Genomic DNA, 25,785 nt, shown 5'->3' with positions numbered 1-25,785 from the left:
TGCCCTCGCCTCCAAACCGAGGTGAAACTACTCGGGGCACCTCATGTACTCTCTAAGCCTCCCTTTCAGCCAGCCTTTACAGAATCGTGAAGCATCAGGGCCAGAAAGAAAGCCAGACACAGCTCTGTCTGCTTCTCTTGTGCGAACAGTCACACGGGGTCATGGAGACCCGCGGGTGACGAGCCCTGACCCCGCACAGCCCCCAGGATGGAGCCGCAGGTGAGGGTCGTGACCCCGGCGAGGTCTTCTAGCTGCACCGGCTCCCCTCCGCTCCCACTGAGGGCGGCCGCCCCTCATGGAGCAGCCGGGCGCCTGGCCCGTGGGGACGGCCGTGGACGGACCCCGAATGTGTGTCTGGTACCTTAGCACTCGGTCCGAGGCCTGGTTGGACTTGGACACGTCACAGCTCTGGTGCTTTTCTTGGGCCTTTGCCAATTTCTCCGCTGCGGCAATAGGGCATCCGGAGAGGCTGCAATGACAGGAGGAATCTGAGTGTGTCCTCCGAGGCACTCCGACAGCAACCCCATCGCCTCCCCCCTCCTCTGCCTTGGGCCGCACCAGGCTCCCAAGCCTGTCAGGGGACATCACGGTGTTTGCCCCCGGCCTCCGGCAGACCACGCCGATGGCCGTGCCGTGTGTGCAGGACACGCGGTCCTTTCCAATGACAGCAACACAAAGGCTGTATCGTTAAAGGGAACATGAGATTTTAGACACCGCTGCCGTTCTGGGACGCTTGCGGTTTCTGGAGCTGAGGAATTAACCGCCTGGGTAGGATGGGTTTCTAAAACGCCTGCGAACAGGGCTCTCTGGCAGCTGCTGACCCCAGCACGGGGGAGGCAGCGTGACCAGCCGGTCTACAGCCTCCCCAGGAAGAGACACAGAAGGGGGAGGAAAGCAGAATAATCTCGAGGCTGCAGGAAAGTGCTTTCTGTCACTAAATATTTACGGGAAGAGACAACAGATGTGCTCTTTGGTGTTTAAGCTGATTCTTCACGAAACCCTGGTGTCTGCTGTTTGTGTATCTGTATGTGTCTCTGCACACAGTGCAGAGGCTTAATCCACATACACACAGCGTCTGGAAACTGTGCGATTCTGCGGAGGTATGATGGACGAGCTGACGCTGTAAACCCCGTGAACAGGGCTCAGGAGGAACATTGCCAACCCATCCGTCATGCCCCCTTCTCCAGAGGACGCCCAGGAGCATCTCTGAAGGGCACAGGTTGGCGACCTCATTCATTATAAATTTAACACAAGCAACCAAATTTACCGGAGAAGCAAAAATTACAGTGAAACTTATAACAGTTTAGATATACTCTTATGCGACTTTGTGAAGCTGAAACTATAGGCAGTTAGAGAAAAATCTGACAGAATCACTTTCAGGCCACTGGGAAAAAAAAAAGGGAACTGATAGGAACTGAGTATTAGAAGTAACTTAGCGAAAGTCAGAATAAGATAGGAAAAGGGAACTGGAATTTGTCCAGAACAAAAGTGTGACTGCAAGCATGTGTAACTGCAGCCATAGCCCAGGAAGGGAGGGTCTGCCTCCTTAGCCCCCTTTCCTGCGGTGTGCTCTCCCACCAGCACCTTTGCACCCCTGCCAGCACTTTGGTGATGCCCACGCTGATGACCAGTGTTTCAGTGGGGATCACGGGGGCGGCCGGCTGGGGTCACACACGACTCAGCCTCATGGTCTCTAGTCGCCGACCTGTCTGAGTCAGACAGGAAGGGCCCCCTCGATCCCTGGAAGGTAACGGAGCTTTTACTGCCTTCCTTGGAGTCGCTGCAGATGGTTATGGTTCCACCTGGGATCTGACCTCAAGGAGGACACCTGCTGGGGGACTGTCACCCCATCACAGCAAGGTCGGGGGAGACAGCTGAGAAATTCCACTCTGCAAATGAGGGATCTAAGCGTTGGGCTTCACCGCGCACCCTGGGCCGGCTCAGCTCGGCTTTCCCCACTCCCTGGCTCCCTGAGAGAAGTCCCCAGGTCTCCTGTCCCCTGGGGCAGGTCATGTAGGGGCCGCACCCCTCTGGAGGGCGCGGGAACAGGGTTGCCGGGGATCTGCCCCCCTGCAGCCCAGAACGCAGGAGCTCTGCTTACCTTCTGTGCGAGTTCCTGTTGCTATTTACATGCCCTCGCCCTGTGCAGCCCGGAGTAGGACACTTGAGAACATTTTCATGCATGGCAAGAACTTGACAGGGAGAGGCAGAGAAAACAGCCTAGCGTTAAAACACAGAAATGGTCCCAACACAAGAATATGCAATCATTTTAACAAAGGCTGGGTTAGTTCACAACAGACAGTCCTACACACGTCTGTGATGGGCATGGGCAGGGAAACACATGTAGGAAGAAAAAGAAGGTTGTCTCCACCTGACTCTGACTGGCATGCAAAGCGGTGTGCGCTGGGCAGGAGCTGTGGACCCGGGAAGCGGGAGCACGGAACTGCTCCCAATGGGCTAGGAAAGCAAGGGCCTCCCCGTGGAACTCCCAGCCGTAAGCGCGGAACAGTGATTAGCCATGTAACAGCTCTTCGATCGGTGGTTTTAAACACATGCCTCTGCTTTGGAAGCACGCAGTATTAGGAAGGTGTGGTGGTCATGGGCAAACAGAGAGCCCAAACCTGATTCTTAAATGCAGATAGTTAGATGATGACTTTCCATCTAGGGACTGGGTACCTTCTTAGTTATTCTATGAGGGAGGGAGGGAGGACGTGCTCTGTGGGCCCCCATGTAAGACCGGGTGGGAGATGGAAGGCGTGGTCCGTAGGGCAGGGAAGCTACTGCCCACTGTCCGGAGACCGCATTCAAATTTCCCCGCCATGGTCATGGGCCTGGACTGCCTCCTGTCTTTCCCTTTCTGGTCCTCAGTGACCACTCGCTGCTCTGGACTGTGGGGGCGGCTGGGGGGTGAGCAGTGCTGCAGGGTCGAAAGAGCCGATCCCCAACAGGCCCCAGCCCAGCGGTCTCCGAGCTCCACGGCATAAGCTGCAGCGAGGCTGCTGGACCTTCCCTGAGGCGAGGGTCACCTGGCAGCAGGTGACCACGATCTGCCCGAGCTCGTTACGTAATTGTTATTTCCTACAGTTTCTCTCATCTCCAGAACAACCTCCCTCTTTGCCCTGAAACCTCCCTCCTATTTCCTCCCCATGTGGCCCTTACACCTGCTCTCCTCAGCCCTGGCCAGGTCCAGTTTGGTTTCATCTTTTCAGCTGTCACAGCTGCATCGTCTGTGCAGGTGGTCGATGCTCCATCTGTGGAGAGCTGATCCAGGGCTCTCTCTGTGCTGGGACCCGGCTGGAGCGGGCTTTGGGGTCTCCTGTCTGGGGGACCCTCCCTCCCCTCCCCAGTCTGCGCTCTGACCTGCCCGCCCTCCTCCTCGTCCTCAGGGAATGACCCTTCCTTCCCCAGCCTTTCCTGACGCCCTAGCATCTCCTTATCACACCACACAACCCTCCCCTCAAATTAACATACATCGTTCCTTTCCTTTTATGCTAAGCTCTTCAACTATTAAGGCTCCCCTGGGGATGGCACGCACCTTCCGTGCTCGCCTGCGGTGTGGACCGCCCTGTCCTGCCGACTCCCAGTCGGTCCTCACCCTGGCCGGCCCTGGGACGGGGACTGTGCTGCTCTGTGCCTGCACGTGTCCAGCTGCCCTGCGGCTCGCGCCTCTCTCTCTCAGGTGTCAGCTGCCAGCTTCCCCAGCAAACCCACCGCCCCCTGCGCCTTCCTCAATCTGGGCTGCTCTTCAGCCTCCGTCGAGGTCTCCTCTCTAGGCAGTTTCATCCCGTTTCTACTAACACTGCGGAGGTCCGACAGGGCCACCTGTGTGCCTGGCCTCCTCCAGGTGTCCAGGCTGGCCCTCCAGCACCCTGCGGGAATATCACACACAACTTCCAGCTTCAGTCGGAAAAATCCCAGCGTCCGTTTCCCTCCTAGCTGTGGCCCTGGCTTGAGGACCGGTTTACTACCCTTGCCATGGACCAGGGGGGCTTCTGGACGTCCTCTCAATCTCCCTCCCTTTCTCCTTCTCACGGCCTGTCCTGCCAGCCTGTCTATGGGGTGGTCCTTGAACCTGTCCCTCTGCCACTGCCTCCTTTCTGCCCTGGTCTCCCGTGTGGACCGTTACGACAGCTTTTAGAAAATGCTGTGGGTTTTCTCTCTCACGCAGGACCAGCACAAGTGTCGCCCCACTGAAGTCTGCGGGAGGCCACAGTCCCTGATGCGCAAAGCAGGGGTTGGAGCTCGGTCAACGCTGTGGCCATGATGTCTCATGCCCCCTCCTCAGCTGGGTCGGGAGTTCCGGGGGGAGGCCAGAGCTGTGTCTCATCCATGGTGTGTCCTCTGTGTATCTAACACAGTATGTTTCAAACTGGGTGCAGACTACTTTGTGGAATTCAAGTGGACAGAAATGTGAGTAGGGGACACTAGCCCAGAAAAAGCTAAAAAATAAAAAGTAGAAAAAGAGAGACATATCTTCTATGGAGTCCTTTAATTCTTTTACATTTTTATGGTACTATAAAAAATTGCATATGAGTAAATCCTTAGAAACGATTTTCTGTGGATGCTCTGGGAGGTATCTGTAACACTGGTGTCAGAGCTGAGTCCCCACGTCACGTGAGCAAAGGTGAGGCGAGGTGTGATCTGACCGGGGCTGTGTGAGCAGGTTCAGGGTGCAGCTTGTCAGGACACAGGCCTCGTTTGACTGCATTTAGATGTTTCTTGTGAAAATATGGAGTCAGGAGGATTGTTCAGATGAGAAGGAACTGATGTTCTACTTTGATGTCTCAAAGAAAAAGTGCACAAAGAAGCTCTTTCTTCTTCAAACATTAGTGCTTGGTCCTAATGCCTTCTTTGTAGATGAGGACAAGAAGCACAGAGCGTGTCACCTGCCCCGCGACACACAGCTTGTTAAGACTGAACTCGAAACGTCAAACCCAGGTCTCCGTGGAGACAGATGAGCTCAGGGTTGGGACAGAGGCGGGTTTAGGTCTGAGCTCAGTTCTCTGCTCAGACCAGCTCAGAAAGCTCTGAGCATCTTCAGGGCGCTGGGTGCTGTGCTGATTCCCGGGAGAGGCGGTGACCATCTGGCCTTCATGTCCCTCATCTGACAACAGGGCCAATACCCCCTGCAGGGTTTATTGGGATTAGATGGGTGCCAGCCAGCAGGGTGCCCGACCGCAGGGGGTGCTGGGGCAGAAGCTGCTGTGGGTGAAGCGAGCTGCCCCTGCTCATGTAACACACGGGCGCGGCCCCTCTCCAATCCGCTGCGGCCGCAACACTGCGCCTTTGCCCGCAAGACGGTTCTGAGAAACATGGCTTTATTGTTGCCAGGGGCCACTTGCAACCCTGGAGCCACAATAGCTTCTACAAATACGTCGCCTGAAAACACTCTGCTAAACCTGCTTCCAAAGCTGACCATTGTGATGGGAAAGCAACATCACCACTCATCTGGTCATTGTCACAAACAAGCCGAGCTATGACATTCCCCCCCGTAGAAACCGTGTCTCTCGGAATGAGGAAAATCCCTACCACCTTAGACCTGAAGTCAGGATCTGACACGGAGCCATTTCTGAAAATGTGCCTTTCTTTTGAGCCATCCATCCTAACTCTACCTAAATAGTCGTCATACTTTATATGCCGAGAGAAAGATAAACAGAAAAAGGGCACATCATTTCAGTTCTAAAAGAAATTTAGTTGTCTCCATAGGTCAAGTGCACATTCTCAGAACTTAACTAATTAAAACGGATGTGTAAGATCCAAACCCTCCCAAGTTAAACCCTCTTACTTAAGATTTTATTGTGTAGAAATGTTGGGACAACATGAAATAGATTTTACAAGTAAAATGCAGTAACACGTAAGTACTGGTTCATGGAAATGGAGAAGTTCAGATAACTGGGCAAAAGACATCTCGAGGCCATGTTCCTTAGGGATTCATAGCCATGTGGTGCTGGATGGATGGCTCAGAGACTATCTAAATTCAGTTCTACAATTTGTGAGGAGAAAAGGAGAGAAGTGACTGGCTTGGGGGTCACAGAGCAAGTGAGAAATGAAGTAAGGACCAGAGCCCCGGCCAGCTGCCTGGGGCCCAAGCTGCAGAAGGCAACACCGGATGGTGAGCCCGGGTCCTGGGGCAGGTCTATGGGGACCACGCCGAGGAAATGCTGGAGGCTGCGGGGCGGGGTAGAGCCCTGGTCCTGGCTGAGCTGCCCTCCCGGACAAGGAGGGGACACCTAAGTCAGGTAGCACTGACCAGAGATGGAAATGACAGAGGCGAGGAGGATGCAGAAACGAGTCACAGGTGTGCGCGCTCCAGGGCGCTGGTGAAACACGGACTTACTTTCTGGAGGGACCCTATCTTTGTGCGGGCATCCGGACAGACTGCGGTGATGCGGATAAAGCCCGGTTACGTGGCCCGTTCCATCGCACCCGGGGGTGGGGCACTTGCTCTCTTTCTTTTCTGCTCTCGAGGGATCTAAAAGCGACAACAGGTGTCAATAGAATGAATTTTTTACCAGCTGAAGACAAATGTGAAAATTTAACAACCGAAGAGACCTTGATCAATAAAGAGACAAAGCAGGTGTCGGGGACAGACTGTGACATCCGTGGGTAGTTCTTTGGTTTGGGGTGATATTTTAACCTTAAACAGTGTAATCATGAATCATAACATATTTTACTTTCGATACTAAAGAAAAAAAGGCTCTCCCTACCTGAACTCTTGATTAATTGTTTCCCGTGTGTTACATGATAAGCCGTTGCTCAAAGAAATCAACATAAATAATGATGAGACAGTGACCTTCTCAGAGAACAAAATGTTTCCGTGATCCTTCAGCAACTGCTTTGTGACATCCAACCAGGAAACATAATGCCATTTAAGCACTCTTGAGCAGAGCTTCTCTCTTACTGAGCGAGCGCTCTGATTGCATGTGCGACTAGTTGCACAGTTTTACTGGTGCTGAGACTTCTTCTCCTGAAACACTGTCCTTAGCACGCCAATTCAGTGCTTTTCTCAAGACCAGCTGAACTCTCAGAAGGCACTGCAAGCAAATGACCGAAATGGTGGAAATCCCACCTGGCAGAGGTGATGGGCAATCAAAAATGTTTCAGAAGCTGCTGGAGCAATAATTTGTTTTGATCTCCTCGTCTGTACTTGGAACCAGAGGCAGGCTCTGACAGCTGTGCGAGCATGCACAAAACTAAGAGGTGATGCTTCTAGGCAGCCCGTGGGCTCTGCAGTACCAGTCGGGGAGGGGCAGAGCAGACATTTGGTCAGAACTCGAATGGCAGATGCCAGAAATGCAATGACATTGCTAACAAAATTCTTTCTACATCCAGAACTGACCACAGTTCATAAATGTGCAGAAAATAACTCCAAAAACCCAGACCAAATAGTCACATGAGTGTGTGAAACACTATTTTTGAGCCAGTTTTCAAAACCAGGTGCACAGATGATCGATAGATGGCGGTTACCAGGAGTTTGGCCCAGGGATGCTATAGTTAAAATTTCTTTAAGGCTTTAATATTTTTATAGTGATATCTCATTAATCAGGCCAATCGTGATCACTGTAAAATAGATGTTTTACTTTTGGCAAAGAATTCATTTTATATCGAGAAAAAAGATTGGTTTAAAAATTTTGGAACTTTTATGGGCTTTTTTCTCAAGTCATTCATGTGAACTTGAAACAGACAAAGGACTCACAGGAATATATAAAGACTTTTATGTTTGTATAAAAATCCCTCCTTTTATTTTTAGCTAACATTCTATTCTCTGAAATGTGTCTTTAAGGTCCTGGAATCTCTTAAACCAGTGATGGCATTGAGGGTAGTGTCCTAGATACAACAGTTGGCTGCTTCCTACCATTATTTATAGATAATCATCTCTGAAGACAAATATAAACCTATGCTGTTGTGACTTCATTTCTAAATATCTTATTGGAGCTTCTCTTACATGTGCAACCAAAAAGCTCAGCATTTTATTGCCTTTTGAGTAATTTCATAATAATAGTGGTACAACTGAATGAAGGCAAATATAAAATAGTGCGCAGTAACAGCTTCAAGGAAAATATTATTTAAGATCATAAACTAGAGATATAATTTGAAACCATAGACTAGATATAAAGGACTTTTAAAGGATAAAACATAAGTTATAACTACTAGTAATCATTGTGACTCTTTTTCACGAGTATCTTTACAGTTTCCTAACAAATTATATTATTTCACGATTTCGAAAGTGTTCTGAAGTTAAGTGCAGATTTGTGCAAACACCATGTGGCTTTGTCTACTGCAGTTTTGGAAACACCAAGTGTGTACTCTCCTTTCAATGCCTGCATCCCGGTGGAGGTGGGTCTCCTCTGCCTTCACCAATAGTCCCAACCCCCTTGCTTTCTCCCTTCTTGCAATCCCAGTTCATCTTGAAAGCAAATCTTTGAACAAACGTAAAACAACCAAGCAAGCAAACAGGCCAACGATTCAACCAAAAACCCTGCAACAATGTCTAGAAAAAACTGTGTGCTGTGTTTAGGCTGCACCCTTCCTCCCTTTCCGGGAGCTGCTTGAGGAGAAGAAAGACAAAGGACGTTTTGTGATGAACTTCTTTTTTTTTTTTTTTTTAATATCTTTTGGCCGCTCCACGCAGCATGTGGGATCTTTGTTCCCCGACCAGGGATTGAACCTGCACCCCCTGCATTGGAAGCTCAGAGTCTTAACCACTGGACCACCAGGGAAGTCCCAGTGATGAATTTCTTTTGTTTCAGCTCAAGCTTTTGGAAAGGTTACTCAGTTATAATTTAAATAATTTTGAAAAGATTGTGTATGAATGAGAATTGGTGTGAGTGTTCTCTCCATGTTTAATAAAATAGCAGAGAAGTTGACAATAGATTGGTAATGTGCTATGTGCCCGTGTTGGTAAGAGAGCACATAGCTTTTTTTTTTTTTTTTTTTTTTTTTTTAATAAGGAGGGCATTCATCTCTTTGCCCCATTTTGGTGTCCTTGCCTGGCTTTATTTATTTGGTTTTGAATATAACTACGGACGTCTTCAAAAGAAATTTGGGAGTGATGTGGAGCACACTGATAAGAAACGGTGATTCACTTTGATCAGAGAAGGAAGATCTGGAAAAACTGGGGAGAGGCAGAAATCAGTGCTTTCCAACTCATTTGGAAAGTCCAAATCCCCAACCCTTCCCCCATTACGGGGGAAAAAAGCACATCCTGGTTTTGGGGTTTTACTGTTTGTTTCCATTCTGTCCCCATTTATTTAGGGGAAGCAAGTGATTTGAATTCCACTTCTTGCCAAAAACAGAATAAAAGAAAATAACAAGAATAACAAAACAAAATGAGTCAAAATCTATAGCAAGCTGCTGGGTTGAAAGGAACCACAGAAACCAAAGAAGGCACGGCAACATCGGGTCTGCATGAGCCCGCGTGTTTCCTCAGTAAGTATAGCACTGCTTTCTTAATGCCCAGACTCAGTCCTGAAATGCACTCTGCAGAATCCCAAACAGAACGCTACCACATTTGTCCACCTGAGCCAGCCCATGAGAAAGGACACTATTTCTTCCTAACAGTGTCTAGTTCCTATGTGAGTCTCAAATATCCAACTAAAGATTTCTAAGAGATTGCACTCTAGTTATAGACACACAAGCTGCGTCTCCTGGTCTTGGCAACACCCAAAGCAAGCTTGATGCCTCACTCCATGGCCTTTAACAGATGACCCTTCCTCAGTCTGGCCTGCACCTGTTTACTGAAACGATGGTCAGCACCCAAACACCGGCCACATCCAGAACCCGACGGGCCTCTGGCTAAGGTTCATCTCCAGCTGGGGTTTGGTTAAAGCAAAGCCCAATGTGCCCCTGGAGGTACGTGCACACATGGAGAGGAGAATACACACCTGTGTAACCACAGAAAAAGGAGGTTCTGATCCTTTGATGTTTCTGTAGCAACGGATTTTCAAACCAAATTCTTGAACCTCATTCTAAGGAAACTCAATATTCATCAGAAATGGGACAGTATACAAAACAGAAAAACATTTTGGTACTAATATGGAAGAATTTAGGGAATCACCAATTTCACCCTTGAAGGTGCTTCTCACTTAGTTCTGAGAGTCTTGTAATTGAAATATTCACAAGGTCCTACACGAGGTCAAATTATCATCTGCCTCATATTGAAAGTGGACGCAACTGTTACTGGAAGCATGAAATCTATCATTCATGGTGGAAATATACATATTAGGTGTAGTGACTCTGTATGGATATGGTTGAATTTACAGATCTATGCAAACACGTGCCCACAAAATTCATAGGTGGAAACCTGGTTAGAACTATCACAGTGGATGGTTTTGAGTGTCTCCCAAAAAAGCAAGCACCATAACTGTTTCCACAATGGAATGGAACAGTGAGGGGGTGAATATACTAAAGGGATGGCTATTGATCTGCACCTGGAACACACCAGGCCATGCGTAGCAAACGGCTCCCATTCCTCACTACCTTAAGATAATGAACGTGCAGTCACTGCCCTTGTCTTACACTATCAGTCATCCTGTTACTGTTCAATTTCTGTCAGGGGTGTTTTCTGTGGGGGAGGTTTCATTGATAACTGCCATTTGATGATCGTTTTATAAATCATGATGCCACCTACTCAATGCAGTTTACCAAATACGTGCTTCATCCCTGATGGACTTTTTGTCACATAAACCCCCGCCACTCCACACGGATTGCGGTTCATCTGTAAGAACACAGGCTCACCCTAATATTTTCCCTCACGTGTTGGACTTGTGCTCTGACCCTATCTTTCCAAGGCATGCATTTTCCATTGAAACACCATGTTATCCAGCTGCTTTGTGTATTTCTCAGACAGATATTTCATTTGCTCTTCAGAGACGTAATCACAAAATATAACTCTGGAATCAACTCTAAGAAACATGCGTGCATGATGTAATGGAGTGGGATGCACCCCGGCATCGTAGCCTCTAATACCCCTGAGAGCTTTACCCTAGTGCACGCTTTCATGAGGCAACTTACGTTAGGTAGAAATATTACCTTTACCATAGTATGGCTTTTTGACATGGCTGTCACCGGACTTAGGCTTCCTCTCCTCCCCGGGGAGCGGTCGTGGTGACTGGTCCTCGTAGGACCTCAGACTGTCCCTCCTTCCCGCCTCCACCGCCATCTTCTCCCTCATGGCCTTGGCCCGCTCAGTTTCCAGGGCGATGGCTTTCTCCAGGAGGGTCAGGTTGCCCTTGGTCATATCGAACACCTCCTCTGACCTGTCCGAGTTCACGGAGGTGGCGTCGTCCTCCCGCTCATGGTACCCATCCTCCTTGACGCAGCTGGAGAAAGTTCTGGGTCTGGGGCTCAGCTGCTCCTCCAGCCTCATCAGGTTCATCATGTCCGAGTAGCTGCGGTCAGGCGTCCTCCCTGGGAAGTCGTCGTCCTGGCGGCCGTGCGGGCGGGGGCCTGTGCCGGGCTGTGGAGGCCGCTCCTGGGGGCTGCCCTCACTCAGCTTGCGCGCCAGGTCGAAGCACTGGTTGCGCAGGCACTCCAGGCTGCTCAGACACACCTCCTCATCGCTCTCCTCCACCAGCTTCTCTGCCAGCCCGTTGTTGGCGGCCTTGCCCAGTGTCCCATAGTTCAGGCTCCTGCTCTCGGGTGGCACCAGCGCGTCCACATAGCCGCGCTCACCCGTGTGGTCCCCCAGCACTGCGCCGTGGCCTTGGGCCAGCAGCTTCAGCGAGTCCACCGTCTCCCTGACCACGTCGCTGTCCAGGTCCAGGCTGAGCTCGCCCTTCCGGCCGGGGGTCTCGTTCTTGTCGCTGTCGTCCTCCAGGCTGTGGGACGTGTTGCTGTTCATCTCTGACTCCGTCCGCGCCCGGTACGCCGCGTCCTCAGCGATCTTGCCCAGGTTCAGCAGGGACTTGGCCACCAGCTCATCATAGTTGTCGTACTCGTCGTTATTGTTGTCATCCTTCTCCACGTCCTGCATTATGCGAGTGCTGAGACAGTTCAGTTGATGGCCTTCTGCAAAGAAAGTGAAAAAAAAAAAGGACAAAGAAGAAAAGAAGAGGAAAAAGTGGCTAGAACTTGCAGCTGCAATAGTGCAGATGGCGAGCTCAGGGCACGTGTTACGCCCGGCCCGTCGCGTCACAGGGCCCGGAGGCCCACCTGCAGGTCCGAGGACAGTGGCGGCAGAAAGAAAACGCGGTGCGCTCACAGCACGGTAGGCCATTAAAACACCTGCTGCAAACGACGAATTTCCTGAATTAATATTCAAAGCAACCACTCTATAGGATAAGTATAATTTTAAAATATTACTCTTCCATTACTTCTAAATTTTCAGCATCACGTCTTTTATTGGCCTTCTTTATTGACAGCCCAACCAGATGCATAATAATTATGCTCATCGTATGACTAGGCTTTCTAAGAGTTCGTGAACTTGTCGCCGACTTGTAAGCCGATGTGCACACCAATCGCTTTTAAATTGTTTTCACAGTGATGCTCGGGCAGCACAGAAGAAAGCCCGAGGTTCTGGAGTGTCCTGCAGGGATGCACCGACACTGACTCTGGGCGGTCAGTGTCAGGAACACATGCTGGCGCTGGGAGTGGGTTTGAATTTTCTACCTTCGTGACAACTTATCAAGATACACAGTGAAGCAAGAGGAACTCCCCAGCAAAAGCTTAGAAGGGAACTCTGACGCACTGTGATTCTTTATACGTATCTCAGCAGGTTGGAGAGGGTGGGTGGGGAAAGTATGCAGTGACCAGATGCCAACGAAAAGCAGGACTCTGATGACTCGGTGGCACTGTGACACACTACCCAGCATCCACCCCACAGCCTCGGGAAAACTGTGGTGAGCTGGGGGAAATAACCCGTGAATAAGTGTCATATCCAATCTCAAAAAATATTTAGGAAAACTCATTAAAAAAAGGCCAAGTTAAAAATTTCATGAAACCCCTGTGTTTCATCTGAAATGTATTCCGTTCAACACTAAAGGCATAGCTGGGACGATCTCTCTCCCTCATGTTACGTGATCGCTACCACGTATACTGCAAAATATAGATAATACTAAGTGGATTCTCAGATGGACCCCTCCCCTACTTTAGGTTGGATTTGGTTAACTGCCTGCCATTTTCAAATATACTATTTGTTTCTATGATGAAATCAACCAGAGTAAGAAGAACTTTAAAGCTTATTCATGAGGAAACGAGGCGTATTGATTCGTAGAAGATGTAGGCTGACTCAGAGCTGACTCAGGGACCCCGAGTGTTTTCTTTATGGATTTTGTGCCGTCTCCTCGAACAGGCTTTTTTTGGTGAACCGGGCTTGGACATCGGCACATCAATAACAGAGAACAACATCCTTGCTAGCCCACACACAGAACCAGCACATTTTTGAAATCTAACACATCTCTCCAAACCTCAGCAAATCAAATTTGCCATGTATTAGTCAGAGAGCACCAAACAAATATTGTATCTCTTCTGGATAATTCCTAGGAATCAATCTCCTTAGAATAAGGATACACATTTTCCCGAAGAGTGTCAAGAGGGAGGAAAATAAAACCAGAGAACGCATCAGAAATACCGTGGAAGTGTTCACCCAACATGCACACCCGACACGGCCCAGGGCTAAGCTCTCAAGACTCAAAGGCACCCCTGCCTTCAGGAACCCTTGAAAGTGTAACATATTCTCCTTTCAATTTATGCACTTTGGTCTTTATATTTGTGGGCTGATCAGAGAAGCGGCCTCTAGATAACCAGGCTGCGTTACCTCTGCACGAAACTAGCATTTTTGGGGAACCAGCACCACTGCACCCACCAAGAACCAACCACCAGATGAACCTACAAGTTGTGGTTTGAAAACAAGGCACCACGTGCAACCGCTAGAAGCGTTTTGAAAGTCGATTCTGAGCAGAAGCCAAGTCAAGTAAGAGGTGGCATTGTCCTGATTTCCTTGTCACTCTCTCCTGTCACCTGAAGAGCTTGGAGTAGGTGGAAGTCAGTGAAAGGAGAGACCAGGGCAGAGAGGCTACGCCCTCCACCCCCACCCGTCTAACCCACAGTGAAGGCTGCATGGGATCCTGATGCTGATGAGGCCCACAGTTTATGGAACTCCCCACCTTCCTACCAAACCTGTCATCTGCATGATTTTCATTAATTCTCCAAATTCAGAATCTCAGGATGATCTTCATTTCATTTTCCCCAAAGAGGAAGTGGTTTCCCCTCAGTGTCACACAGAAAAGGGACACGGCTCAGCTTTCCAATCATTATGCACCTGTTCATGTCTCCACTCCTTGCTAGGTGAACTTATCGCTTTACAAGGAGATTAAAGGAAGGTGGACAAGCTTCTTCACACGGTCTCCCAGCCACACAGGTGAGGGAGCCTGCGAACAAGCTGGGGGGTCCTTTCCCTTCTGAAGACCTGGACCCTGCAGGCCGCCCCTTGCTGAGTAGCCACATCAGGGTGACAGTGACAGGGGAACTTATACCTCCTGGTCCAGGCTGGGCCTTTGCTGTTACTGGCTGGGTGACGCTGGCGTCCCGAGCCAGGCCTGAGCCTTTACTGGAACCATGAGAATTCTGTGCCACATAAAGACCCTCACAGTGAACGAGCCCTGCACGCCTGGTGGCAGGTATCCGGGGAGGCTGGGCCCACACAGCAGATGTGGAGGACTTTGCGTACTTGTAGGAGAAATCTGGGTCATCAAGGAACACTGGGTTAGTGTCTGACTGAGCAAGGCCTGGCTCTTCCTCCTGGTCACCAGCCTCTGTGCCCTCCGAGGCTGCCGGACCCCCAGCAGTAAGACTGGGGGTGTCTGGAGAGACTGCATGAGAGGCTGAAAATCCTGGTGGGTTAATGGACGTTTTCAAGTTATTGGTATTTAACTCTTTCAAAACGCATGTGAGATAAAGTCAAGCCTTAATGATGTGGACGGATGGAAGGGATCCATCAGGCAGCCTGTCAACAAGCAGGTTCTAAGCTTCAGCCTCCAGAATTCAAAATCATTCACAGCGAGCTTTTGGAATTCCATCTCTGGTTTTGTGCTTTCAGGCAGTTTACCCTTCTAGTTATGTCTTTGCTGAGGCTCATAATGAAATGGACCACATGTGGAAGTGGGCCGTGGGAAGCAGGCCAGAGTTTTCTGGGCCAGCCAGGCATTAACAACATAGTACCGACAGTCCAAAGACTAAATTTCCAACCCAAAGAGATTCAGGAGTCAGTGGAGGAATTCTTCATGTAATCAGTGATCCAGGAAACAGGGAGAGTGCATTTGGGATGAGAAAAGGCATTTTACCAGAAAGTTATTTTAAAGTTCAGGCCCACATTCTAAATAAAAGAACACAGCTACTCAGACAGAGGTTTAAGGAGAAGGCCAAGGTATCTCAGTGTCCTTTTGATGCTTTTCTATCTCGAGCCTCTTCTCTGGCAAAGCTGTGTGGTAACAGGAGGGAAAGGTACCTGCCAGTGGGGGCCGGCCCAGGGGTTCGCCTTTGGGAGGGGCTCACAGGATGGCCACACCTGGGTGGAACTTGGAGGAGACCCGGCCCGCCCCTCCAAGGGGAGGAACCTGCGCCCAGAAGCACAGGCGGTTCAGTGGCTCAGGGTCTCCCCAGTGTTTCCTCATCAAACAAGACCCTTGTTTTTACTGTAATTACATGCATGTTTGGATTCCTGTGTGAGCTCTGTAAAATGTCGTAGGTCTGAATTTTATCTCCTTTGAATCAGATTGTTATAAACAATTTAGGCTCAGTAGCTACAATTAGAAAACCAAAAACATTTCTTTAAAAAAATGGAGCCATGTATGGTATTTTGTCTCCATCTTCATGACCGGAATTTGCTGTGGTTAGAACTCTGTGGATTATAACTTTATAAATACAAGCACTGGCTTCATTTAGTATTTTGTCTCTAAAAAATATGTCTGATGCACCTTTTAATTCTTTCAGTGTCTAGTCCTAAACCTGATTGTGTTACTACTGTTCTTTCTAGTCATTAAAATAAGCCATAGGCTAGCAAATAGAAAACTGACTAAAATAAAATAAAATAAAATACAAGAACAAACAGAAAGAAGACACACTTCTTCAAAGCAGAAACTGCTCTAGATTTACCAGGTCAGAGAAGACGTGGTCTAAGAGTCCACCCTCGTGGGTTTCAAATCACCAAAGGCCACAGCTTCTTATGGCATTAATAGGAGTTTCCTTTTTGACTATAGAAATAAATATCAACATTCATTTTTGACTTGTAACTACAGAAATGTGATGATATATTGGATCCTAATGAGAAGATGATGGCGTTTTAATAGCCGCAGCAACTACAAGAAAGAAGCAAAAGTGGTGATCGTTGCACAAACCCCATCGAGTGAACACAGAATAACAGCCCCAGGGGTCAGTCTCGTGGCCTGTGGCTGTCAGTCCTCATTTCATGCCCACAGGGGCCCTGTGAGAAGGAGGTGTCACCTACTGTCCTTCCGAAGGTGACAACACGGAGCCCAAGAGAGGCTGGTGTTTTCTCCACATCATCTTGTTGCTAGGTGACAGGGCGGGATGCCATCCCAGGATGCTGGGCCACCACAGCCCATTCTAGACTAGTCCCAGCCGGGCGTCCAGCTCTCCATCCACCACAGTTGCTGCCTGCCAGCCACTTGGAGCTGCTGTTGCTGTTCGGAGCCTTCCTCCTCTACGTTGGTTTGCTGAGGTTTGAGGGCTAGTTATAGCGCCAGGTGTTGAAATGTCTGCCGGAATTACCAGCTCCGTTGACCTGTCACCTACGAGGGTCCTGACTGGCGGAGTTTAAGTCCATTCTGATACGGAGAAAAGATTTGGAAATTAGGAACATCTTGGACTGGGTTCATAGGACCAGCGTCCTGGGCAGCATGAGGGAACCGAGTGGGTAGGAAGGTGGGAGGGTCAGGGACACCCAGGCATGAGGTTGTGCAGAGACGGGGAGGGAAGGACCAGAGGACAGACCGACCCCCTCTGTGATCCACGGACTCGGACCCTCTGATGACTCATAACTCCTGCAGCCCATCCCCAAGACCAGACGGAGCAATGTGAGTTTGGTCCTTCTGCAAATACCCCCGACCCTCTTTGAGATGCTGTGGACCCTTTCCCTCTGTGGTAGGAGAGGCCTTCCTGCTTGCCCAGGCGCTGCTCGCACTACAGCTTCTGCTGTGGAGGCGCCAGCCTCGGCCGCCTGGGAGGGAGAACCCTGGCCACAGCCCTTCTCCCGTGGCCAGCACTGGGGCCCTGGCAGCCCTTCCTCCTCAAGCTCCCTGCCCCCCATCTGGGCAGCCGGGTGCAGAGCTGGAGGATTCCCAGGACCCCTTCACACTCACCCCCCAAGTTCATTGTGAACGAGAGGGGAATCTCGAAGGTGAGAGTGGAACAGACGGGTGACGTGGCTGGAAGATTCAAGGTTTGTCACCTCTCTAGACTTACCTGTCACATTTTCTAGTTCCAACTTACTTAACAGCATTGTTGTTTGTCTTGTTTTCACTTTGGCGGGGAATTTCAGACTACTCCCATCTATTTTCACAGTTTTAACAATTTCACAGTTTCTGGGTGATTAGAGGTAGTTGCTTTGTTCTCACTGGTGCGCGTCGTGAGGGGGGGATGATGTGGGTGAAATGTATGCAGTTCCCAGCCCTTTTTTCTGAGCTGTGTGTTGTTGCTTCTGGGCGTTTCTGGGCTGTGGTCTCATCCCCACGCCTGCCTGCACTTGGAGCAGCTGGACCTACTTCTCCCCAGAGGAGCTGGCTTACTGGGCTGGGATTTGCTCCCGTCTGTGTAAATCAGCTGATCCTGTGCAGCAGGACACAGGGTCCCCTCCAGCCCCTGCTGTCCCCGGGCCCGGGGAAGGATGCGCCCCGGCACAGGGTCGCTTCAGGAGCCTGCCAGCCTCCCCTCTGAGCCGTGCGCTTCTAACGTGTTCCCGATATTAGCTCCCGGCCTGGCCTGAAAGCCTTCCTTAGCCCGAGAGGAACCACGTGGGAGAGACCCGTGCATCACGTCCGTCGTCTGAAGCAGAGCGACCCTCGGGGGCAGGCCGGGGCCTGGGAAGGGGCAGCCGATTCACTGCGGCTGCGCGGTACACGGAGGCCGGGGGAGCTCCGTCCGTCGGCATTTACTGGGTCAAATATCGGCATTTCGAGATATCTTCCTCCTACTTCAAGATGCAAAAACTTCGGAGAGGACGACATGGGACACGTTTTTACCAGAACACGGACAGATGTTCTAATGGCCACAGTTTTGCTTAGGCCAGTTCTGACAGGCCTGTGGGACACGAACAAATCCAGCTTATTTATTCACTTCACTGATGTTTGGAGCGGAAAGATGAACCCAGGATGCGGGGACGCCACCGCGTAAGGGCCGGAAGAGAAACACACGGAAAATAACTGTGATCAGTGATGTTGGCTGGTGGCCTGTGCTGTGAGGGGTCAGGGGGCCAGGACAGGGGTCACTTCAGGTGCAGCTGGGCCAGGCTCACTGAGAAGGCGGCCTCTGGGCAGTGACCTGAGAGATGAGGGGACCGCACCCCGGGAGGAGGGGCTGCGGTGCAAAGGCTGCTGGGTTTGAGGATGTGGAGTTTCAACACTATGTGATTTCAATTAATTTAAGTTAAATTCAAACTCAACATATTTATATTTAAACAACCCCGTGTGGCCAGGGGCTACCACGTTGGCCCGTGCAGGGCCAGCACACGGAAGTTCAGTGGGGGCTGAGCTCTGATTTTGACTTTTATAAAAGTATATATATATATGTGTATATATATATATATATATATATATATATATATATATAATTTATACATGGACTTAAGTAACACAGATTTGATATAAACCACCCACCACCAGATCACTGTGCAGTCGAGGAACAGCTCCATGGCATCTGGGGCCCTGCGATGGCACCTGGCTTGGAAGGTGATAGTCTGGTCCCGACCCAACTCCCGAGAGCCGTGTCTGCAGTGCAGGAAGGACGCCCCGAGCACAGAAGGTGGTCCCAGCACATCTGTTGCATCATCTCCAGGGGAAAGCCCGCTGTCTGGGCTTGTGGTGGAGGAGGGTAGCCCGTGTCCGCACGCAGGCCCTGTGCATCTCTAGTCCGACCCTCCCTGTCACCTGCCCCGTCAGCACAGGTGAAGGTCACGGCCATGCATCCCCTTTCACGTCCCGAGTCAGACCTCACGCGTGTACAGTCAGCTTCCCAGGCCCAGAGCGAGGCATGGGGGCCCGGGCAGAATTCTCCCAGCTCAACAGCATCCAAAGCACAAAGCACAGGCTAACGTCACTACAACAGCTCAGAGGAGGATTGTTGGTTTCTTGATTCTAGAAGTTGTCCATTTCATAAGCTGAAGCATGATGTAAAAATGTCCTTTAAGCTAAATGAGATAAACTGAAGGAAAAAATAATGGTTTTCACAAGGGATCCAAGTTGCATAATAATTTTTAATGTAGAATGTGTAAGTTATGCTTCTTGAAGTTTTTATTCATTAGTGATCTTAATTAACGGAATGTGAGTGAATAAAGTTTTATTTATTCGCTAAGTTTTGAGGTCCTTTCTACTTGATGACATTTTAGGTATGTGGTTTATCTAAGTTTGGAGACTAAGAAATAGAATAGTCATAGCCCCCAATCCAGACAAGAGCTATTTGAAATCAGTAGTTTTCAGGCTGAGACGGGCTGAAACACACGAATCAACCTCATCCCTCTCTCACTCTCTCTCTCTCTCTCTCTAATCACACACGCACACATGCGCGTGCTGCACACACAGCTCGGAAACTTTCCAAATTAACTGGACGACCTTGAACATCCCTGGCCCAGCAGACCAAGGTTGCTTTTGCTACTGCTGATGCTGTAAACCAGGGAGTGGAAAAGAGTCTGTGAAAACTTTGGTCCTCCCATTTTACATACTGGTGTGATGTGGCCGTTCCAATGAGTATGTTTGATTGAGAGGAACTTGGGAGGCGCAGGGCGCCCGTTCTTCTCTTCGACCGTATTCAATCCCCATCAGACAGAAAAGAGCTTTCAGAAACACTACCATTCTTTGGTAACCTAATCTAAAGCTCAACAATCTTCAAATATGAAAACTTTTGTTCTTGTTTTCAACTCAAACCTTTAAAGCCTCCATCTCGGCTTATGGCTTCTAATTCTGCCCTTTGTAAAGCACCATTACATATATATTTTCATGTACACACTCCTCTTTCATGCTATATTATGTGCATTTCTTTTTGGCAAAGCGTGGTATCTATTTAGTTTTTGTGTCCCCATGGAACCCAGTGCACTTCTGTGTACACAGAAAACACATTCCATTTTTTTGAAGTGAGCTGTCACCACGCGCTGAGTCTTTTAAATTAATGCGGCTTTGATGTACATAATATATTTGCTTGGTATCGCCATGGACCTTGGGTTCCATGAATTACAGACAAGCTTGAGTTTGTGCCTGAGAGAGGAGAACCGTGCAAAAGCCACCTGAGTTACGGTTGCTACTTTGCAGCTCTGGATTGCTCGCCTCTCTCCAGCATCTCTCGGGACTACACCTGCTTTAAAGCTTAGCAACCAAGCAGTGAGGTGAGCAAAGGGCAAGTGTTACCATCCTAACCTCTGGAGGCCAAACCAAAGTCCAGGGAGAGCGAGGGAAGCAGGGCAGCCAGAGCTACAAGACGCACCTTTTCCCACCTTTATCCCGCCCTCTGCCAAGCTAGCATTTGGAATAAAAATCAAATTAAGGGGCTTCCCTGGTGGCGCAGTAGTTGGGAGTCCGCCTGCTGATGCAGGGGACACAGGTTCGTGCCCTGGTCCGGGAAGATCCCACATGCGGCGGAGCGGCTGGGTGCATGAGCCATGGCCGCTGAGCCTGCGCGTCCGGAGCCTGTGCTCCACAACGGGAGAGACCACAACAGTGAGAGGCCCGCGTACCGAAAAAAAAAATCAAATTAAGACAAAGAAATAAGCTGGCCATCCCTTTAAGTTGACCTTAAAAACAAAAGGAATAAAAAGCATTTACTGGACGAAGTCATGTTACCCTAGTGGTTACTTGCTTGTGCGTTGCCACACTGTGTTATAATTTGCTTCATTACCTTGCTATTTGATACATAGTGTGCATTTCTCTGTCACTGTAATGGTTGTAATGATGATTTTCATCTTACTGCACAATCAAAATGGCATTGATAGGCATGAACTCCAGAGGCTGGGCCTGAGCATGGAGGTGGTCACTCAGGCCTGGTGCTCAGTCATGTGACCTGTGCCTCTCGACTTGTGCCCTATCTGTTAAATATATGTGATGTCATTAAAAGCTTTTAAATTAAAAAATTGAATAAAAATGTGTTAGATCTACTCTCTTACATCTATTATTTCTTATTATTATGTAAAAAATTAAAAAACCCGTACTTTATGCATGTTGCTTGCGTCTCAAATGTACATGACTTCACCTCGTTAGCAAGTTTTCTGGTTTGTATTGAAGAGTCTGAAAATTTGTGAAACATAACATATATTTTCTAATTACGCAAAATTAGTTTGCAAGAAGAAAGTTTAATTTTCATCATAAGATGACACCAAGAAATGCCTAATTCTGCCTTTACTCGTTTCTGAGGGGTGGAGCCATCTACTCAGTGTATTCACATACTAAAGTGCCTACAATAACGCTTTCATGGATGGAGGGAGAGATCAATTTTTAGGAGGATAAAAAGTCATCATATTCTTTCTCCCGACTGTGCACAGTTGAGACCTTGCCTACTAAACACACCTTGGTTTCTCCGCTGGTCACAGAACTCACTGCGTTTTCTGCTGACTGCAGGAGAAAGCTGGGGGGCGAATTTTGATGCACAGTCCGTATCTCAACTTGCTTCCTGCATCAGGGCCGTTTCCTGAGAATGAGGTAAGAGGTAACTGGCTGATCAGTGTGAGTGCCTCATCGAAAGGGAGTTTGGGGAGCTCAGGGGCCACAGTGAGGGACCCTCACCCTCCTCATTCTGTCCTGTCTTATGGAAATTCAAGCCCATTGGCTGCAAGTTGTCATGATGCTTTAGTAACATGGCACCTAGGGCATCATCCCGTGTGGAATAAAAAACACCCTGGACACTTGGTAATTAAAACAAAAGTTGTGTCTGTGAGGGTGGGTTTTGTCTTGAGTTCCCTTCAAAGACAGTTGAGTTTCTGCAGAGAAGCTGGATTATGTATGGATTTGCTTGCTGGGGAGGGCGGTGCAAACAGAGCCCAGAGTCAGAATGTGACAGGCCCTGACCACACCATTGTGAAGGTGTCCACGTATGGGAGGAGAGGCGAGCTGCAGTGACCTGACCAAAGCATGCTGGGCTCCACACCTCACAGGCCGCTCAGCCTCTGGCCAGCTCACTAAACCCTGTCCAGAGAAGCTTTGCTGTACACTGTACATTCTCAACGTAATTATTCGCATTGCCCTTCAAACCCCCCAGTTCCTTCTTAGAGGTGACCTTCCAAGGAGGCCACCACACATCTGTGGCTAATTCACACATAGAACAGAATGAAGCCAGAAAACCTCTAGAAAAGGAAGGCGTTTGCATTTTTACCTAATTTAACCCAATGGCCAAGTCAATTGTCTTCAAAGTTGAATTGTCCAGAAAGTCCCAAGATTCAATAAAGAGTAAGCAAAGAAAGGACCTTACATATTTACAAATGTATTTCAGAAACAGAATATATTAATAAACAGTTATGCAAACTTATGGTTACTGGGGTTAAGGGGGGATAAACTGGGAGATTGGGATGGATATATGCACACTACTTTATATAAAATAGATAGCTAATAAGGACCTACTGCATAGCATGGGGAACTCTACTCAATACTCTGCAATGGCCTATATGGAAAAAGAATTTTAAAAAGAGTGGATATATGTATATATGTAACTGACTCACTTTGCTGTACACCAGAAACTAACACAACATTGTAAATCGACTATACTCCAATGAACATTAAAAAAAATAAAGTTATAACCAGAGCAAATCACACAAAAAAGAAACAGTTATGTGTTAAAAATGGCAGTGGACATGAACATTTTCTGTCATCTGGACAACAAATTGCTATGTTCTTCCTCACGGAATTTTCTTTCCTGTCAGTGGGCAGATACAATATATACTCATAAGGAGATTTAAATACATACACTTATTTTATACACACATATGTGAGTCTATCTATTATTTAAAGATGTATTCTTTTTAGTGGGCTGTAGTGTGAAAATAAGTGTAACTTACTAGGCATTAAATAACCATTGAATCTATATTTCTCAAATTATAAGACTCTGAAAAGGTACTTACTATATACCATGTAAAAAATCTGCTATTAGAAAAAGCTATGACCCCTGAATAATAACTTTCTCAACTTTAGGATAACGAGGGAACTTTAAGCTCATAATTACACCTTAGACCATTACATGCATTTTGAAAATAAAATTCTCCATGCAAAGGTCAACTGGACAAAATATAATTCTGATTAATTAGTGATGCATTTAATGTAATCTGAAATGAGTTACTCAGATAGCATTTCCTGTTCTTCAAATGAGCAGAGAGTGATAAAAAGAACATGAGCTCTGAAGTAAGAAAAGCCACCAACAGAGTGTGACCATGTATCTGTCACCTGCTGAAAATAATCTTATCTTTCTGAGCCTCAGTTTCTAATTAGCACAATGAGAGTGAAATAATTTCTACCCTGCCCTGTCTTGCACAATCACTGTGAAGATCAAACATAGTGTGTACATTACTATACTGACTGGACTGGAAATGTACATTATTAGTAATATTTTGGTTCACGTGTAACTACAACGCCAGAGGATCCTTGGAATTAGAATAAACACCTAATTTGCAAGTTATAAATAATAGTCCTTCTATAATCGGTGGGTTCCTATGTAATAATTTGGTGGTTTATAAGCATTTGTTTTCTCTGTAACAAAACCTCTCAATCAACTTCACATTTCAGTTTATAACCGAGGTGGAGAATGGTAGAAATTGTCTGAGACTTTATAGCTACTAGGGAGGCTGAGGGCAGCTTAAGCTTTGTCCGTGCAACTCCATCTGGCTGCCCTGGTTTCCTTGGGAGACCATCAGCTGCCGTGACGGACCCTATGATCAGCCCCTCGGCACCCGAGATGCCTCCGCGCACCCAGTCCTGCCTGCCTTGCTTCTCACTCTGTTAACAGTCAGTCACCGTCTGTGCTTCAGTTTACTAAGAAAGAGGCACAGTCCCCCTTGGAAAGGATCAGCTGCTGGCTCAGCCATGCAACAGCCACCAAGAGTGTCAACAAGGGACACGCAAGACCGACTTTGAGATGCTGACCCAGAACTCTGGTCACCAGACACAGAAAGTACCTTCCCCAGTTTTTCAGAAACAGTTTCTGCCAATACAAGGAGGGGACAAAGACATGCAATGTGGGGTGAGTTTCTCATGTTACAGACACGGCTATGGGGGCAGATACTCACACAGACTGAAAGTGATTTTGGCACTAAACATAGCCATCAGGTAAAATAAAATGCATTTGGGAGGACATGAAAATGGGAGATGGATGGACACATGCCTTTCAAAACCTGATTGTTGTAAGTCACACACAGCTAGGAGTTTGATCATGTAAAATAAGCACTTCATCAGCAGAGCTGTGTCTCCTTGATCTAGAACCTTCCTGAAGATTCCTGACCCTGGGGGTATGAAATAACCCACTGGATAATCCACCTGGCATATCTTTGTGTGATATTGGCTACATGGGGTCTTGGAACACCTGTCCATGTGCTCCTCCAGGGGAGATTTCTCCCTGTAACAGAAAAACTTGGTGAAACCCTCTGCAGGAATCAGGCCTTGGAAGTGGTTTCTTCTTAGGAGGGATGCTTTTGTTTGACTTGGAAATCAAGCAAGGCTTTGGGCCTTCCTGCACAGAACTTAGAGCAATCAGAGCCACAGTTCAGGGTCCATCACATGGGCTACCTTTGATCCAACGACTCCTTGGGACTTAGGACTTGATGAGAGGCTGTCTAAGAGGGAGTAGCTTATTACACTTTGCTGCCAAAGTATTTGGTAAAATGGACCTATTTGTCTTACAGCAGAAGAGGTAGCCTGATGATCCATAAATGGCCACCACAGCTGAACCTCTCTTTAGTAGTTTTAGTTGATTCCTTTAAAGTTCACAGAATAGATGATTCTAGAAGGTGCTTAGCTGGAGAATCCAGAGCTGAATATGAATTCTGCCACCAGAGACCAACAGTTGATCATTCATCCTCCTACTGGGCATTTTCTTTCTGGAACCAACTTCCTTACATGCCTCCGACTTGGGCTTCGTGTTTGCAGAACACTGAGTGCTGGTCACCAGGCAAGGTGGGTCACATAATTAGGCATTCTGGGGCCGAAGTTTTAATTATGCAATTGTTTCATGGCTGTATCATGCCCCCTTGATTATGCCCACTTACATGAATTTTCCTAGAAAAATGTCTTTATCTTTGGTTTACTTTCTCACTTTTTAAAACAACTCTAAGCGTTCAAGTCAGAGTGAATGAAGCCAGTGCAGTCACATGCTAAAGCTGTTTCAATAAGCCTGTGAGCGCTTTTTCAAAATATGTCATTTTGCACTTTTAAAAGTAGATTATTTAAAATATGGCCCTAAGTAAATTAAAATTGAAAGTTTAATTCTAGCAAATGGAGAGCAGACCCTAGACTCTGGTTAAGGCACTTGGTTAAATGATGCATATGTGCAAATATCTCCCACCCTAATTCACCACACGCACAAACCTCTATAACTTCAAATGTTAATGTCTACGGCTTTCTAAACATAGAAGGAGAATATGAAAGAGCAGTA

General features: G+C 48.1%; 1 protein-coding gene across 7 annotated transcripts in view; it reads right to left on the bottom strand.

Moving 5' to 3' along the window:
* MYT1L (myelin transcription factor 1 like) overlaps positions 1-25,785 on the bottom strand; it is a gene marked incomplete at both ends in the record, with an annotated part of 135,710 nt that overhangs the window by 82,638 nt on the left and 27,287 nt on the right. For 3 of the 7 annotated variants that reach the window (XM_081255100.1, XM_081255101.1, XM_081255102.1), the window contains 4 exons: positions 362-469; positions 2,102-2,192; positions 6,338-6,472; positions 11,038-12,009. In XM_081255100.1, the coding sequence (XP_081111226.1) occupies positions 362-469; positions 2,102-2,192; positions 6,338-6,472; positions 11,038-12,009 (1,306 nt within the window). Of the gene's footprint in view, positions 1-361; positions 470-2,101; positions 2,193-6,337; positions 6,473-11,031; positions 12,010-25,785 lie in introns of all 7 variants that reach the window. The other 4 variants (XM_081255098.1, XM_081255099.1, XM_081255103.1 and 1 more) reach the window with 2 other exon arrangements.

The sequence above is a fragment of the Mesoplodon bidens genome (assembly GCF_964165515.1).
Source record: "Mesoplodon bidens genome assembly, chromosome: 14".
In the NCBI taxonomy this organism is placed as follows: Eukaryota; Metazoa; Chordata; class Mammalia; order Artiodactyla; family Ziphiidae; genus Mesoplodon; species Mesoplodon bidens.
The sequence above is the reverse complement of the archived record's forward strand: the minus strand, read 5'-3'. Positions and strand labels throughout refer to the sequence as shown.